Source organism: Cherax quadricarinatus, chromosome 14, assembly GCF_038502225.1.
Source record: "Cherax quadricarinatus isolate ZL_2023a chromosome 14, ASM3850222v1, whole genome shotgun sequence".
Classification (NCBI taxonomy): domain Eukaryota; kingdom Metazoa; phylum Arthropoda; class Malacostraca; order Decapoda; family Parastacidae; genus Cherax; species Cherax quadricarinatus.
In genome coordinates, this window is record NC_091305.1 from 5,515,126 (window position 1) to 5,532,947 (window position 17,822).

Consider the following 17,822-nt stretch of genomic DNA (forward strand, 5'->3'; position numbering starts at 1 on the left):
GTGAGTGCACTTGTGTTCACTAGGTGATTGCACTTGTTGTGTTCACTAGGTGAGTGCACTTGTTGTGTTCACTAGGTGAGTGCACTTGTTGTGTTCACTAGGTGAGTGCACTTGTTGTGTTCACTAGGTGAGTGCACTTGTTGTGTTCACTAGGTGAGTGCACTTGCTGTGTTCACTAGGTGAGTGCACTTGTGTTCACTAGGTGATTGCACTTGTTGTGTTCACTAGGTGAGTGCACTTGTTGTGTTCACTAGGTGAGTGCACTTGTGTTCGCTGGGTGATTGCACTTGTTGTGTTCACTAGGTGAGTGCACTTGTTGTGTTCACTAGGTGAGTGCACTTGTGTTCGCTGGGTGATTGCACTTGTTGTGTTCACTAGGTGAGTGCACTTGCTGTGTTCACTAGGTGAGTGCACTTGTTGTGTTCACTAGGTGAGTGCACTTGCTGTGTTCACTAGGTGAGTGCACTTGTTGTGTTCACTAGGTGAGTGCACTTGTTGTGTTCACTAGGTGAGTGCGCTTGTGTTCACTAGTGCACTTGTGTTCACTAGGTGATTGCACTTGTTGTGTTCACTAGGTGAGTGCACTTGTTGTGTTCACTAGGTGAGTGCACTTGTTGTGTTCACTAGGTGAGTGCACTTGTTGTGTTCACTAGGTGAGTGCACTTGTTGTGTTCACTAGGTGAGTGCACTTGCTGTGTTCACTAGGTGAGTGCACTTGTGTTCACTAGGTGATTGCACTTGTTGTGTTCACTAGGTGAGTGCACTTGTTGTGTTCACTAGGTGAGTGCACTTGTTGTGTTCACTAGGTGAGTGCACTTGTGTTCGCTGGGTGATTGCACTTGTTGTGTTCACTAGGTGAGTGCACTTGTTGTGTTCACTAGGTGAGTGCACTTGTGTTCGCTGGGTGATTGCACTTGTTGTGTTCACTAGGTGAGTGCACTTGCTGTGTTCACTAGGTGAGTGCACTTGTTGTGTTCACTAGGTGAGTGCACTTGCTGTGTTCACTAGGTGAGTGCACTTGTTGTGTTCACTAGGTGAGTGCACTTGTTGTGTTCACTAGGTGAGTGCACTTGTTGTGTTCACTAGGTGAGTGCACTTGTGTTCACTGGGTGAGTGCACTTGTGTTCACTAGGTGAATGCACTTGTGTTCACTAGGTGAGTGCACTTGTGTTCACTAGGTGAGTGCACTTGTGTTCACTAGGTGAGTGCACTTGTGTTCACTAGGTGAGTGCACTTGTGTTCACTAGGTGAGTGCACTTGTGTTCACTAGGTGAGTGCACTTGTGTTCACTAGGTGAATGCACTTGTGTTCACTAGGTGAGTGCACTTGTGTTCACTAGGTGAGTGCACTTGTGTTCACTGGGTGAGTGCACTTGTGTTCACTAGGTGAATGCACTTGTGTTCACTAGGTGAGTGCACTTGTGTTCACTGGGTGAGTGCACTTGTGTTCACTAGGTGAATGCACTTGTGTTCACTAGGTGAGTGCACTTGTGTTCACTGGGTGAGTGCACTTGTGTTCACTAGGTGAGTGCACTTGCTGTGTTCACTAGGTGAGTGCACTTGTTGTGTTCACTAGGTGAGTGCACTTGCTGTGTTCACTAGGTGAGTGCACTTGTTGTGTTCACTAGGTGATTGCACTTGTTGTGTTCACTAGGTGAGTGCACTTGTTGTGTTCACTAGGTGAGTGCACTTGTTGTGTTCACTAGGTGAGTGCACTTGCTGTGTTCACTAGGTGAGTGCACTTGTTGTGTTCACTAGGTGAGTGCACTTGTTGTGTTCACTAGGTGAGTGCACTTGTTGTGTTCACTAGGTGAGTGCACTTGTTGTGTTCACTAGGTGAGTGCACTTGTTGTGTTCACTAGGTGATTGCACTTGTTGTGTTCACTAGGTGAGTGCACTTGTTGTGTTCACTAGGTGAGTGCACTTGTTGTGTTCACTAGGTGAGTGCACTTGTTGTGTTCACTAGGTGAGTGCACTTGTTGTGTTCACTAGGTGAGTGCACTTGTTGTGTTCACTAGGTGAGTGCACTTGTTGTGTTCACTAGGTGAGTGCACTTGTTGTGTTCACTAGGTGAGTGCACTTGTTGTGTTCACTAGGTGAGTGCACTTGTTGTGTTCACTAGGTGAGTGCACTTGTTGTGTTCACTAGGTGAGTGCACTTGTTGTGTTCACTAGGTGAGTGCACTTGTTGTGTTCACTAGGTGAGTGCACTTGTTGTGTTCACTAGGTGAGTGCACTTGTGTTCACTAGGTGAATGCACTTGTGTTCACTAGGTGAGTGCACTTGTGTTCACTGGGTGAGTGCACTTGTGTTCACTGGGTGAGTGCACTTGTGTTCACTGGACTAGTTTGAAAGGTACAGTTTGTGTCACTGAGAGGACAACAGACTTCAAAATGTCTACGGTACTTGCTGGATTTATTCCAGTCATGGAAATCTTAGGCTTCAGCAACTACATCGGAGGCGACATACCTGGAGTATACCTGTAGAGGGTTTTGGGGGTCAACGTCCCCGCGGCCCGGCCTGAGACCAGGCCTCGTGGTGGATCAGGGTCTGATCAACTAGGCTGTTACTGCTGGCCACACGCCTGGCTGGTCAGGTACTGACTTACGGAAGTAGTCTACCATCTTTAATGACCAGCACGAGCGGTGAAGACCTCAATATCAGCACATGTGTACGACATCAGCTGACGAAATGTTGTGCTGACATCATCCACACCACATAACAGTGGTCCAAGGAGGACCCAGTCCTTGCATAACGTCTCCAGATTGTGACTTCTTTATGTGGTGTCCAGAATGAAAAATGTAAATTATAGTAAATGGTGTGTGTGTACTTACCTGTGGTTGCAGGGGTCGAGTCACAGCTCCTGGTGTGTGTGTGTGTGTGTGTGTGTGTGTGTGTGTGTGTGTGTTATGGCTTGTTCATTAAAATCTATCGTTACATAAAGCAGCAGACTACAATGTGATAGCAGTGATATTATTAATGTCATTAGTTCCTGTTACAACGTACAGCGTCTAAATACAGTAGATGTTCCTGATACAGTGCCTTAATAGATCTTCCTGATACAGTTATTTAATAGATCTTCCTGATACAGTACCTTAATAGATATTCCTGATAGAGTGTCCTAATAGATCTTCCTGATACAGTGTCTAAATAGATTTTCCTGATGCAGTGTCCTAATAGATCTTCCTGATACAGTACCTTAATAGATATTCCTGATACAGTGCCTTAATAGATTTTCCTGATACAGTGCCCTAATAGATCTTCCCGATACAATGTCTTAATAGATCTTCCTGATACAGTGTCTTAATAATGTAAATCTGATAATGTAAATCTGCGTCAAGATATAATGTTGTGTGAGCAAAGGTTCACGCTGTATGATGATAGGTTGAGTGTCTTACCACAGGCTGATACTTTAATTAATTCTCAATGCAATAACTTATAGATGTTAGAACTCCGTCGTTCCTAGCTACACAACTATTCTCACGTGTTGATAGATTATATTCTATGTTAATAGACTAAGATTAATGTTAATAGATCATGTTATGTGTTAATAGACTAGGTTACGTCTGAATAGATTATGTTACGTTTTAATAGACTATGTTACGTGTTAATAGACTATGTTACGGCTTGATAGACTGTGTTACGTCTTAATAGACTGTGCTACGTCTTAATAGACTGTGTTACGTCTTAATATACTATGTTACGTGTTAGACTATGTTACGTCTTGATAGCTATGTTACGTCTTAATATATTAATTTAATTTTTTATAGACTATATTTGATCATAATAGACCATGTTCTATATCAATAGATTGTCTATCTTAACCTGTTGTTTTTTCAGTAATCTGCAACTAAATTCAGATAGATACGCGAATGCTTTTATATGGAGAATTTTATTATTAAAGATTCGCGGGTATTCTCCCGGCCCGGGCCTTTTCCAAGTGGTGGCCAGACCTTGGCTCCTGCTTTAGGGAGTGTCTGAGACCTAAGTCTCCCATGGGAGGAGGCACAAGTACCCCCTCATCTTTGGGACCAACAGTCCTCAGGCCTAGCTTCTCGTAGGGAGAAGCTAGGCCTCTCTGGTCTGCCATCCCCGCCCCAAGGGGGCTAATGGGAATGACAGCCCTGAGAGCTGCAAGTTCGGGCTCAGGCACCTACCCTACCCTAAAAGGGTTGGGCATGGTGTCGATGATGGAGAATTTGCCACCTTAGCACATACATCAACAATTATTTTTTTCCCCCAAGATTAAAAAAAAATCCATGAGCACAATATCTCCCGAAATTAAATAAAAAATATTGAAAATCACGAATTTTAAATAATGTTAAATATTGCTATTAATTTTGAAATTAAGGTGGGTAAGTTAGGAATAAGTTTAGCAAGATTAGTAGCGATTGCTAAGTTAACTAAGCTAAATTACGGGTAACTTAAGTAAGATTAGTAAAGGGGTAACTTAAGTAAGGTTAGTAAAGGGGTAACTTAAGTAAGATTAGTTAAGGGGTAACTTAAGTAAGATTAGTAAAGGGGTAACTTAAGTAAGATTAGTTAAGGGGTAACTTAAGTAAGATTAGTAAAGGGGTAACTTAAGTAAGATTAGTTAAGGGGTAACTTAAGTAAGATTAGTAAAGGGGTAACTTAAGTAAGATTAGTTAAGGGGTAACTTAAGTAAGGTTAGTTAAGGGGTAACTTAAGTAAGGTTAGTTAAGGGGTAACTTAAGTAAGATTAATAAAGGGGTAACTTAAGTAAGGTTAGTTAAGGGGTAACTTAAGTAAGATTATTAAAGGGGTAACTTAAGTAAGGTTAGTTAAGGGATAACTTAAGTAAGGTTAGTTAAGGGGTAACTTAAGTAAGGTTAGTTAAGGGGTAACTTAAGTAAGGTTAGTTAAGGGGTAACTTAAGTAAGGTTAGTTAAGGGGTAACTTAAGTAAGATTATTAAAGGGGTAACTTAAGTAAGGTTAGTTAAGGGATAACTTAAGTAAGGTTAGTTAAGGGGTAACTTAAGTAAGATTAGTAAAGGGGTAACTTAAGTAAGATTAGTTAAGGGGTAACTTAAGTAAGGTTAGTTAAGGGGTAACTTAAGTAAGGTTAGTTAAGGGGTAACTTAAGTAAGATTATTAAAGGGGTAACTTAAGTAAGGTTAGTTAAGGGATAACTTAAGTAAGGTTAGTTAAGGGGTAACTTAAGTAAGGTTAGTTAAGGGGTAACTTAAGTAAGGTTAGTTAAGGGGTAACTTAAGTAAGGTTAGTTAAGGGGTAACTTAAGTAAGGTTAGTTAAGGGGTAACTTAAGTAAGGTTAGTTAAGGGGTAACTTAAGTAAAGTAAGTTAAAAGGTAAATTAAGTAAGGTTAGTTAAGGGGTAACTTAAGTAAGGTTAGTTAAGGGGTAACTTAAGTAAGGTTAGTTAAGGGGTAACTTAAGAAAGATTAGTAAATGGGTAACTTAAGTAAGGTTAGTTAAGGGGTAACCTAAGTATGGTTAGTTAAGGGGTAACTTAAGTAAGATTAGTTAAGGGATAACTTAAGTAAGGTTAATTAAGGGGTAACTTTAGTAAGGTTAGTTAAGGGGTAACTTAAGAAAGGGTAGTTAAGGGGTAACTTTAATAAGGTTAGTTAAAGGGTAACTTTAGTAAGGTTAGTTAAGGGGTAACTTAAGGTTAGTTAAGGGGCAATTTTAGTAAGGTTAGATATGGGGTAACTTAAGAAAGCTTAGTTAAGGAGTAATTTAAGTAAGGTCAGTTAAGGGATAACTTAAGTAAGGTTAGTTAAGGGGCATTTTTAGTAAGGTTAGATAAGGGGTAATTTAAGTAAGGTCATTTAAGGGGTAACTTAAGTAAGATTAGTTAAAGGGCAACTTTAGTAAGGCTAGCTAAAGGGTAACTTAAGTAACGTTAGTTAAGGGACAACTTCAGTAAGATTAGTTGCGATTGCTAAATAAGCTAAATTAGAAGAAATTACGCAGTGGAGGTTAATAATTATGTCAGTGCGTAACAGATCATTTTATTGGCTGAAAAGTTGAGTTCAGGAGAGAATGAGCCCCAGTCACCCCCAGGGGTGCATACACCTCAGCTGGGGCTCCAGTCACCCCCAGGGGTGCATACACCTCAGCTGGGGCTCCAGTCACCCCCAGGGGTGCATACACCTCAGCTGGGGCTCCAGTCACCCCCAGGGGTGCATACACCTCAGCTGGGGCTCCAGTCACCCCCAGGGGTGCATACACCTCAGCTGGGGCTCCAGTCACCCCCAGGGGTGCATACACCTCAGCTGGGGCTCCAGTCACCCCCAGGGGTGCATACACCTCAGCTGGGGCTCCAGTCACCCCCAGGGGTGCATACACCTCAGCTGGGGCTCCAGTCACCCCGAGGGGTGCATACACCTCAGCTGGGGCTCCAGTCACCCCCAGGGGTACATACACCTCAGCTGGGGCTCCAGTCACCCCCAGGGGTACATACACCACAGCTGGGGCTCCAGTCACCCCCAGGGGTGCATACACCTCAGCTGGGGCTCCAGTCACCCCCAGGGGTGCATACACCACAGCTGGGGCTCCAGTCACCCCCAGGGGTGCATACACCTCAGCTGAGGCTCCAGTCACCCCCAGGGGTGCATACACCTCAGCTGGGGCTCCAGTCACCCCCAGGGGTGCATACACCACAGCTGGGGCTCCAGTCACCCCCAGGGGTGCATACACCACAGCTGGGGCTCCAGTCACCCCCAGGGGTGCATACACTACAGCTGGGGCTCCAGTCACCCCCAGGGGTGCATACACCACAGCTGGGGCTCCAGTCACCCCCAGGGGTGCATACACCTCAGCTGGGGCTCCAGTCACCCCCAGGGGTGCATACACCTCAGTTGAGGCTCCAGTCACCCCCAGGAGTGCATACACCTCAGCTGAGGCTCCAGTCACCCCCAGGGGTGCATACACCTCAGCTGAGGCTCCAGTCACCCCCAGGGGTGCATACACATCAGCTGAGGCTCCAGTCACCCCCAGGGGTGCATACACCTCAGCTGGGGCTCCAGTCACCCCCAGGGGTGCATACACCCCAGCTGAGACTCCAGTCACCCCCAGGGGTGCATACACCTCAGCTGAGGCTCCAGTCACCCCCAGGGGTGCATACACCTCAGCTGAGGCTCCAGTCACCCCCAGGGGTGCATACACCTTAGCTGAGGCTCCAGTCACCCCCAGGGGTGCATACACCACAGCTGGGGCTCCAGTCACCCCCAGGGGTGCATACACCTTAGCTGAGGCTCCAGTCACCCCCAGGGGTGCATACACCTCAGCTGAGGCTCCAGTCACCCCCAGGGGTGCATACACCTCAGCTGAGGCTCCAGTCACCCCCAGGGATGCATACACCTCAGCTGAGGCTCCAGTCACCCCCAGGGGTGCATATACTTCAGCTGAGGCTCCAGTTACCCTCAGGGGTGCATACACCTCAGCTGAGGCTCCAGTCACCCCCAGGGGTGCATACACCTCAGCTGAGGCTCCAGTCACCCCCAGGGGTGCATATACTTCAGCTGAGGCTCCAGTCACCCTCAGGGGTGCATACACCTCAGCTAAGGCTCCAGTAACCCCCAGGGGTGCATACACCTCAGTTGAGGCTCCAGTCACCCCCAGGGGTGCATACACGCCAGCTGAGGCTCCAGTCACCCCCAGGGGTTCATGCGCCTCAGCTTGGGCTCCAGTCACCCCCCAGGGGTGCATACACCTCAGCTGAGGCTCCAGTCACCCCCAGGGGTGCATATACCTCAGCTGGGGCTCCAGTCACCCCCAGGGGTGCATGCTCCTCAGTTAAGGCTCCAGTCATCCCCAGGGGTGCATACACCTCAGCTGGGGCACCAATCACCCCCAGGGGTGCATACACCTCAGCTGAGGCTCCATTCACCCCCAGGGATGCATACACCTCATCTAAGGCTCCAGTAACCCCCAGGGGTGCATACACCTCAGCTGGGGCTTCAGTCGCCCCAGGGGTGCATACACCTCAGCTGAGGCTCCAGTCACCCCAAGAGGTGCATACACCCCAGCTGAGGCTCCAGTCACCCCCAGGAGTGCGTACACCTCAGCTGAGGCTCCAGTAACCCCCAGGGGTGAATACACCTCAGCTGGGGCTCCAGTCACCCCTAGGGGTGCATACACCTCAGCTGAGGCTCCAGTCACCCCCAGGGGTGCATACACCTCAGCTGGGGATCCAGTCACCCCCAGGGGTGCATACACCTCAGCTGAGGCTCCAGTCACCCCCAGGGGTGCATACACCTCAGCTGAGGCTCCAGTCACCCCCAGGGGTGCATACACTCAGCTGGGGCTCCAGTCACCCCCGAGGTGCATACACCTTAGCTGAGGCTCCAGTCACCCCTAGGGGTGCATACACCTCTGCTGAGGCTCCAGTCAACCCCAGGGGTGTATACACCTCAGCTGAGGCTCCAGCCACCCCCAGGGGTGCATACACTCAGCTGGGGCTCCAGTCATCCCTATGGGTGCTTACACCTCAGCTGAGGCTCCAGTCACTCCCAGAGGTGCATACACCTCGGCTGAGACTCCAGTCACCCCCAGGGTTATATGCACTCCAGATGAAGCTCCAGTCACCCCCAGGGGTGCATACACCTCAGCTTAGGCTCCAGCCACACCCAGGGTTATATACACCTCAGCTGAGGCTCCAGTCACCCTTACGGGTGCATACACCTCAGCTGAGGCTCCAGTCACCCCCAGGGTTATATACACCCCAGCTGAGGCTCCAGTCACTCCCAGGGTTATATATACCCCAGCTGAGGCTCCAGTCACCCCCAGGGGTGCATACACCTCAGCTGAGGCTTCAGTCACCCTTACGGGTGCATACTCCCTAGCTGAGGCTTCAGTCACCCCTAGTGGGTGCTCATTGAACTACAACACCTCACATTCTACACAACTGCTGTAGGCACCACTGCAGCCCCTTCTTACGAGTGCCCACGGGGTATGCAGGGCGCCTACTAGGCAGTCACACCATACCCAGTGAGAGAAACTTGGCGACTTCCCGCATGAAATCCTTGCAGCGAATTGTGCCTATGCGACACACATACACGACCCTACTGCCTCAACACACTGCCCAACAGGGAGGTTGGCCACATCCATCTACCAGAGATGCCCTCGCCTGCTGTCTCAACACACTGCCAACAGGGAGGTTGGCCACATCCATCTACCAGAGATGCCCTCGCCTGCTGTCTCAACACACTGCCAACAGGGAGGTTGGCCACATCCATCTACCAGAGATGCCCTCGCCTGCTGTCTCAACACACTGCCAACAGGGAGGTTGGCCACATCCATCTACCAGAGATGCCCTCGCCTGCTGCCTCAACACACTGCCCAACAGGGAGGTTGGCCACATCCATCTACCAGAGATGCCCTCGCCTGCTGTCTCAACACACTGCCCAGTGTTAGGATGTAGGTAGGTTTACGTTGATTCAGGTTTTTTAAGAATGAGGAGGCAGGTTCCTGGTCTGGATTTCACAACGACTGGACATGGATTACTAACTTTACCAGTCATAAACCCCTCATACAACCTCTATTCTACCCTGGGTGATTGGATGGGTGGGTGATGGTGTGGGTGAGTGATGGTGTGGGTGAGTGATGGTATGGGTGAGTGATGGTGTGGGTGAGTGATGGTGTGGGTGAGTGATGGTGTGGGTGAGTGATGGTGTGGGTGAGTGATGGTGTGGGTGAGTGATGGTGTGGGTGAGTGATGGTGTGGGTGAGTGATGGTGTGGGTGAGTGATGGTGTGGGTGAGTGATGGTGTGGGTGAGTGATGGTGTGGGTGAGTGATGGTGTCGGGTGGGTGATGGTGTCGGGTGGGTGGCTGGGTGGCTGGGTGACTGAGTGAGTGACTGGAGGACTGGGTGACTGAGTGACTGCGTGACTGAGTGACTGGGTGACTGAGTGGCTGAGTGACTAGGTGATTGGGTGACTTGGTGACTGGGTGACTGGGTGACTGGGTGGCTGAGTGACTGAGTGACTAAGTGACTAACTGACTGGGTGACTGAGTGACTGGGTGACTGGGTGACTGTGTGACTGAGTGACTGGGTGACTGGGTGACTGGGCGACTGGGTGACTTGGTGACTGAGTGACTGAGTGACTGAGTGACTGGGTGACTAGGTGACTGAGTGACTGGGTGACTGAGTGACTGGGTGACTGAGTGACTGGGTGACTGAATGACTTGGTGACTGGGTGACTGAGTGACTGGGTGACTGAGTGACTGAGTGACTGGGTGACTGGGTGACTGAGTGACTGAGTGACTGAGTGACTGGGTGACTGGGTGACTGAGTGACTGAGTGACTGAGTGACTGGGTGACTGAGTGACTGGGTGACTGGGTGACTGAGTGACTGGGTGACTGGGTGACTGAGTGCCTTGGTGACTGAGTGACTGAGTGACTGGGTGACTGACTGGGTGACTGAGTGACTGGGTGACTGGGTGACTGGGTGACTGGGTGACTGGGTGACTGAGTGACTGGGTGACTGGGTGACTGAGTGACTGAGTGACTGAGTGACTGGGTGACTGACTGGGTGACTGAGTGACTGAGTGCCTTGGTGACTGAGTGACTGGGTGACTGAGTGACTGGGTGACTGAGTGACTGGGTAACTGAGTGACTGAGTGACTGGGTGACTGAGTGACTGGGTGACTGGGTGACTGACTGGGTGACTGAGTGACTGGGTGACTTGGTGACTGGGTGACTGGGTGACTGAGTGACTGGGTGACTGGGTGACTGAGTGCCTTGGTGACTGAGTGACTGGGTGACTGACTGGGTGACTGAGTGACTGGATGACTGGGTGACTGAATGACTGGGTGACTGAGTGACTGGGTGACTGACTGGGTGACTGAGTGACTGGGTGACTGGGTGACTGAGTGACTGAGTGACTGGGTGACTGGGTGACTGAGTGACTGAGTGACTGAGTGACTGAGTGACTGAGTGACTGAGTGACTGGGTGACTGAGTGACTGAGTGACTGGGTGACTGGGTGACTGAGTGACTGAGTGACTGAGTGACTGAGTGACTGAGTGACTGAGTGACTGAGTGACTGGGTGACTGGGTGACTGAGTGACTGAGTGACTGGGTGACTGAGTGACTGGGTGACTGGGTGACTGAGTGACTGAGTGACTGAGTGACTGAGTGACTGAGTGACTGGGTGACTGAGTGACTGGGTGACTGGGTGACTGAGTGACTGGGTGACTGGGTGACTGAGTGACTGGGTGACTGAGTGACTGAGTGACTGGGTGGCTGGGTGACTGAGTGACTGGGTGACTGAGTGACTGGGTGACTGAGTGACTTGGTGACTGGGTGACTGAGTGACTGGGTGACTGAGTGACTGAGTGACTGGGTGACTGGGTGACTGAGTGACTGAGTGACTGGGTGACTAGGTGACTGAGTGACAGGTGACTGTGTGAGTGACAGGTGACTGAGTGACTGGGCGACTGGGTGACTGAGTGACTGCGTGACTGAGTGACTGAGTGACTGAGTGACTGAGTGACTGAGTGACTGGGTGACTGAGTGACTGGGTGACTGGGTGACTGAGTGACTGGGTGACTGGGTGACTGAGTGACTGAGTGACTGGGTGACTGGGTGACTGAGTGACTGAGTGACTGGGTGACTGGGTGACTGGGAAAGACCTCAGGTTCTTAATAATTTCAGTCTATATCTTCCTGGTCAATAAAATTCAACAATAACTCTCGGTATATTACACCAAAAAATAAATTTACAATAAGCTTGAAAAAGCTTCATTGTTCATTATTACTGACAAAATAGACCTTACGTATTTATGGTGAAAAATATATAAGATGTATATAACTTATATATATCACAGGACATTGGCACATCAAGTAGTTTATATATATATATATATATATATATATATATATATATATATATATATATATATATATATATATATATATATATATATATATATATATATATATATATATATATATATATATTGTAATGTTGATAATACTGTGTATATAAAGTAAGGTTGCAGCCTCAGTGACTTGCAATAATGATGATGTTAATAATAATAATAATAATAATAATAATAATAATAATAATAATAATAATAATAATAATAATAATAATATTAATAATAATTATGATGATAATAGTTGTTTTCAGGATTTTCGACTTTAAGTTCACTTGCCAAATCAAAGTTCACATAAGTTCAGTACACAGGTACAAAGTTCAATATTCACAACATAGGCTGAACACGCAGGTATAGTTTTCACATTGTTCACATCATAGATTTAAATTACAGTTTCAAGATTTCATAGTGTTCGCATTATAAGTTCAACATACACTGGTACAAGGTTCACAAGGTTCACATTAGAGCAGGTTTTCGTAGTTTTGCCAGGATGGGTCGTGACCTGAGTCTTCTTCATGTGGTGACCCGGCAGTGACTCCTGAAGGAGTGTCGGAGATTGCACAAATGAAGTACCGTTTACAGCCCTATGACGGGGACAGCACTATGACAAGAGCACGGTGAGTCTTCTTCAGCATAAATGGTGTAGTAATTAGCTACAACGTCCTACAGCTGGGGTACAGCATATCTTGGGTTCGAGTGGTGTCAGGACTGGTGTTCTCGCTACCATGAAGCTGTCCACTCTCAAAAATTCTGCTCCATTTGAGCCTTTCCTGGCACTCTGGCCGCAGCCCGAGTGACAGAGTGACTCGGGAGATTCTCTGGAGATGTGTTGAACACCTGACGTCTGTGTGTCTGTGGTGCTCATCAGAGTCTGGTTGATTGATTCGTCAGGAACTGCGTCTTGACACGGGTCTTAATCCTAAGATGACCCATCTGAGGATCTCAAAGGAGACGTCGATGTAATTCATCTGCTCCGTGGCCGCGATCAGGGTCTTGCTGTAGTCCCTGTGCACTCAGCTGCAAAACATTTTATGCACTACGGTGAGCTGAGGCCATCAGACCCCCCCCCCCCGACTATCTCTGGACCCTGTGATGGGTGGTAGGGTAAATTTGCAAATAAATTCAAGGACTCTGTTATGTCCCTCATGCATATATTCAAGACGATCTTCACTATAATTCTGAATATCTCTTTGTTTTCTTCTGAGTCTGTCAGATCATTTATGACATCGGTGAAGCACGTGCCTGTAGACATAATCTCATGGCTCAGAGGTAATAGGTATAGCTTGCTTTGTTCCCTTAGGCTACAGTGTTCTTCACTGGTGACTGTTGTGGTGTTGAAGTTGAGGCGTTGGCGGTAGTGTTCCAGCAGCATGGAGCCTGCTGGATGTCGTGAGTTAGAGCTGAAGTGTTCGGAGCTGCCTGAGAAAGCTGCACGAGGCTGCTATTCGGTGGCGAGGGCTCTAATTAAGGTTGGAGGCTGGATAACTGGGGTTTTCCATGCTGCCCTGACCCGGGGAATGCTATGACTGCTTCGCCTCACTTGTTTGCAGTAAATAAACTCCTTCTACGCGCATATGTTGCATTCTTTTCAGTATCAATGGACTGCAGTCTGAGGGACTGATTACCTCAAACTCCTTCGTATCTTTAATCATTCTACTCTGTACTCGACTGAGGAAGCCACTGATGCGAAATGTTTCCACATTAAAGATATTGGTTCAGAGAACCTGTCACTTCTCTCTGAACCGGTTACCTATACCACTGACCTATGTTAGTCAGGTCCGCCATAAATCCAACACTTCTCAAACATTTGTCCAACCTTCTTTATAAACCTGTGGAAAGGTGAACACTTGGTTCTAGGCTGAGTGTTACACTTCAGGAAGAGCTAAGTTGAGTGTTACACTTCAGGAAGAGCTACACTGAGTGTTACACTTCAGGAAGAGCTAAGTTGAGTGTTACACTTCAGGAAGAGCTAAGTTGAGTGTTACACTTCAGGAAGAGCTACACTGAGTGTTGCACTTCAGGAAGAGCTACACTGAGTGTTACACTTCAGGAAGAGCTAAGTTGAGTGTTACACTTCAGGAAGAGCTAAGTTGAGTGTTACACTTCAGGAAGAGCTACACTGAGTGTTGCACTTCAGGAAGAGCTAAGTTGAGTGTTACACTTCAGGAAGAGCTAAGTAGAGTGTTACACTTCAGGAAGAGCTACACTGAGTGTTGCACTTCATCTTGCACTGAATATTCTTCATCTTGCACTTCAAGAACCTCCTCGTCATCCTCAGTGTCAGTGAGAGGATGTACGGATGGCGGAAGGACCTCCGGATGCCGCGAGCGGACGTGTCTGTCAAGATCCCGTCTACGAACTAGCACCTTCCCGCAGTGGTCACACCTGTATGGAGTCTCTCCCTCAGCGTGAAGCCTTACGTGCTTATTGAGGTTGCTGGGGTCACCGAACGGCCGCAGGCACACCTTGCACTTCAGGGGTTTGTAGCCCGTGTGGGTACGGATGTGGATTTTCAGGCCGTACTTGCGGGAGTAGAGCTTGCCGCAGTAGAGGCAGAGGTGGCCGCGCCGACTGCGGCCTAGATTTGACACTAGAGTCTCCACTTCGGCGCAGGGGTCCACCACAACCCCAGCGCCGCCTGCGTCAAGCATGGGTCGGGCAGCACCAGTCAGGGGCATGACAGGCATTAGTGGCTGAGTAGCACTGGTGCTCTGGGGGTGGGTATGTGTGGGTAGCAGTGTTCTGAGCAGCAAGTGTGGGTGGATTAGCAAACCTGAGCCGTGTGTGGGCTGTGGACCGCCCATTATGAGTGGGTGCACCGTGGATGAACCCCTGAAGGCCCCCCGGGACGGTCCAGCAGGAAGGAGGCCAGGAGACCTGGGGAACATCTGCAGTCTTGGTCCAGGACCCTCCAGCCGACCAGTGACGCTGCCGCCTACTCTTCGGAAGGCCGAACGAGGCTCCTGCTGGACCTGTCTTGGGGAAGCTGGTCGTGTGCAGCTCATGGGTGAGCTGGTGGAGTCGGGAGACACGGACTCACTACCCCCGGGTGACCCCCGACCCCCAGACGCCACGGGGGACATCCCTGGGGAGCTGTTGACCCCTCGGGAAGGTGATCGTTGTGGCTTGGATGACCCAGAGAGTTCCCCCAGGGAGGTGGGTGAGAGAAGGGGCGTGAACCAGGGCTTGCGGGGGGTGTGGGCAGGTGGGCAGGACACACGTGCCCACAGTTGCTGGGATGGCAGGGTGTCACAGCGGGAAGCTAGGTGTAGTTTCAGGGGGTTGGGTGCTGTAAAGTGCTGTTCACAGTGAGGACACACGTACACTCCATCTGTAAACAATACACAATCTTACTCCAACAATCTCTAACTTAACTTCATTGTCAATATAACAATAATAATGACGTGATCCATCACATAACAAATTTTTTTCATTATTACTTATCGATGAAGGACTTGGAAGTCCCTGATACAACCTTTGTTATCACTGTATAATCTTAGTTACATGAAGGGAACTCTTCAGACTCCCATTAACAATATTTTCATTATGTAATCTGCAACAGCCTGATACATTTAGATAATTCTCCTTAACTAGTTGTCTTTGAAAATTATTTCACTGACAGAGACATAATAGACTATTCTAAAAATCAGAGGCCAACCTTCATACACTTCTACGAGTTTTGCTACATTTCTTGATCTAAAATGTGCATTTGATAGTCGCAAAGAAAAGTTATTTTTCTTTAACTAGACAAGATGAATATTGGTGGTAATCTAATCAGTTGGATGATAGATTACACTATGTAACAAAATTTCACTTCTGTCGTGTTCCTGGGAAATAATGCTGTTGGAGTGTGAGCAGGGTTATATTTTGTGAAGGGATTCAGGGAAACCGGTTAGCCGGTTTCCCTGAGGGGGTTTGGGATATTGGCAGTTTGGAGGACCGTCGAAACTGTATATATGTGTATATATGTGTATATATATATATATATATATATATATATATATATATATATATATATATATATATATATATATATATATATATATATATATATATATATATATGCTTACTTCTGATATGTGATGTCTCCAGCCACCAGTACCCCGTCTTTCACCTGCAGGAGGGACACCATAGTGGCTTAAGTTACAGTAGTGCCCATTAACAGACTAATACAGTTTTACCTACTGACAGATCAAGCTTGTTATCTTCGTGTGTGTCAAGCGTTATCTTCGTGTGTGTCAAGCGTTATCTTCGTGTGTGTCAAGTGTTATCTTCGTGTGTGTCAAGCGTTATCTTCGTGTGTGTCAAGCGTTATCTTCGTGTGTGTCAAGTGTTATCTTCGTGTGTGTCAAGTGTTATCTTCGTGTGTGTCAAGTGTTATCTTCGTGTGTGTCAAGTGTTATCTTCGTGTGTGTCAAGCGTTATCTTCGTGTGTGTCAAGCGTGTGTGTCAAGTGTTATCTTCGTGTGTGTCAAGTGTTATCTTCGTGTGTGTCAAGCGTTATCTTCGTGTGTGTCAAGTGTTATCTTCGTGTGTGTCAAGTGTTATCCTCGTGTGTGTCAAGTGTTATCTTCGTGTGTGTCAAGTGTTATCTTCGTGTGTGTCAAGTGTTATCTTCGTGTGTGTCAAGTGTTATCTTCGTGTGTGTCAAGCGTTATCTTCGTGTGTGTCAAGTGTTATCTTCGTGTGTGTCAAGTGTTATCTTCGTGTGTGTCAAGTGTTATCTTCGTGTGTGTCAAGTGTTATCTTCGTGTGTGTCAAGTGTTATCTTCGTGTGTGTCAAGCGTTATTTTCGTGTGTGTCAAGTGTTATCTTCGTGTGTGTCAAGTGTTATCTTCGTGTGTGTCAAGCGTTATCTTCGTGTGTGTCAAGCGTTATCTTCGTGTGTGTCAAGTGTTATCGTGTGTTCGTGTGTGTCAAGTGTTATCTTCGTGTGTGTCAAGTGTTATCTTCGTGTGTGTCAAGTGTTATCAAGTGTTATTCGTGTGTGTCAAGTGTTATCAAGTGTTATCCTCGTGTGTGTCAAGTGTTATCTTCGTGTGTGTCAAGTGTTATCTTCGTGTGTGTCAAGTGTTATCCTCGTGTGTGTCAAGTGTTATCTTCGTGTGTGTCAAGTGTTATCTTCGTGTGTGTCAAGTGTTATCTTCGTGTGTGTCAAGTGTTATCTTCGTGTGTGTCAAGTGTTATCTTCGTGTGTGTCAAGTGTTATCTTCGTGTGTGTCAAGTGTTATCTTCGTGTGTGTCAAGCGTTATCTTCCTGTGTGTCAAGTGTTATCTTCGTGTGTGTCAAGTGTTATCTTCGTGTGTGTCAAGTGTTATCCTCGTGTGTGTCAAGTGTTATCCTCGTGTGTGTCAAGTGTTATCCTCGTGTGTGTCAAGTGTTATCTTCGTGTGTGTCAAGCGTTATCCTCGTGTGTGTCAAGTGTTATCTTCGTGTGTGTCAAGTGTTATCTTCGTGTGTGTCAAGTGTTATCCTCGTGTGTGTCAAGTGTTATCCTCGTGTGTGTCAAGTGTTATCTTCGTGTGTGTCAAGTGTTATCCTCGTGTGTGTCAAGTGTTATCCTCGTGTGTGTCAAGTGTTATCTTCGTGTGTGTCAAGTGTTATCCTCGTGTGTGTCAAGTGTTATCTTCGTGTGTGTCAAGTGTTATCTTCGTGTGTGTCAAGTGTTATCTTCGTGTGTGTCAAGCTGGTCAATGAAACAGAGGTGTGAGATAAATTATCACACACCTGTAACACCATAGGTGTGTGAGACAGATGTGACAGGTGTGTGAGACAGATGTTACAGATGTGTGGGACAGGTGTGTGAGACAGGTTTTACAGGTTTGTGAGACAGGTGTTACAGGCGTGTGGGAAAGGTGGTACAGGTGTATGAGACAGGTGCGTGGGACAGGTGTTACAGGTGTGTGAGACATGTTACAGGTGTGTGGAACAGGTGTTGCAGGTGTATGAGACAGAA

The 17,822-nt window shown here is 47.6% G+C and overlaps 1 protein-coding gene and 1 long non-coding RNA gene across 2 annotated transcripts in view; one reads left to right on the top strand and one right to left on the bottom strand.

The window, feature by feature from the left end:
• The first annotated feature begins 565 nt into the window (after window positions 1-565).
• LOC138852673 (uncharacterized) lies at window positions 566-3,807 on the top strand. Its single transcript, XR_011391982.1, has 2 exons — window positions 566-1,523; window positions 2,226-3,807. It is a non-coding gene; the product is annotated as an uncharacterized lncRNA (long non-coding RNA).
• Window positions 3,808-13,860: 10,053 nt separating this feature from the next.
• The window catches only part of Prdm13 (PR/SET domain 13), a 9,440-nt gene continuing 5,478 nt past the window's right edge, over window positions 13,861-17,822 (bottom strand). Inside the window, exon 3 of the mRNA XM_053792063.2 lies at window positions 13,861-15,196. Coding sequence (XP_053648038.2) covers window positions 14,067-15,196 — 1,130 coding nt within the window. The 3' untranslated portion in view covers window positions 13,861-14,066. The remainder of the gene's footprint in view (window positions 15,197-17,822) is intronic.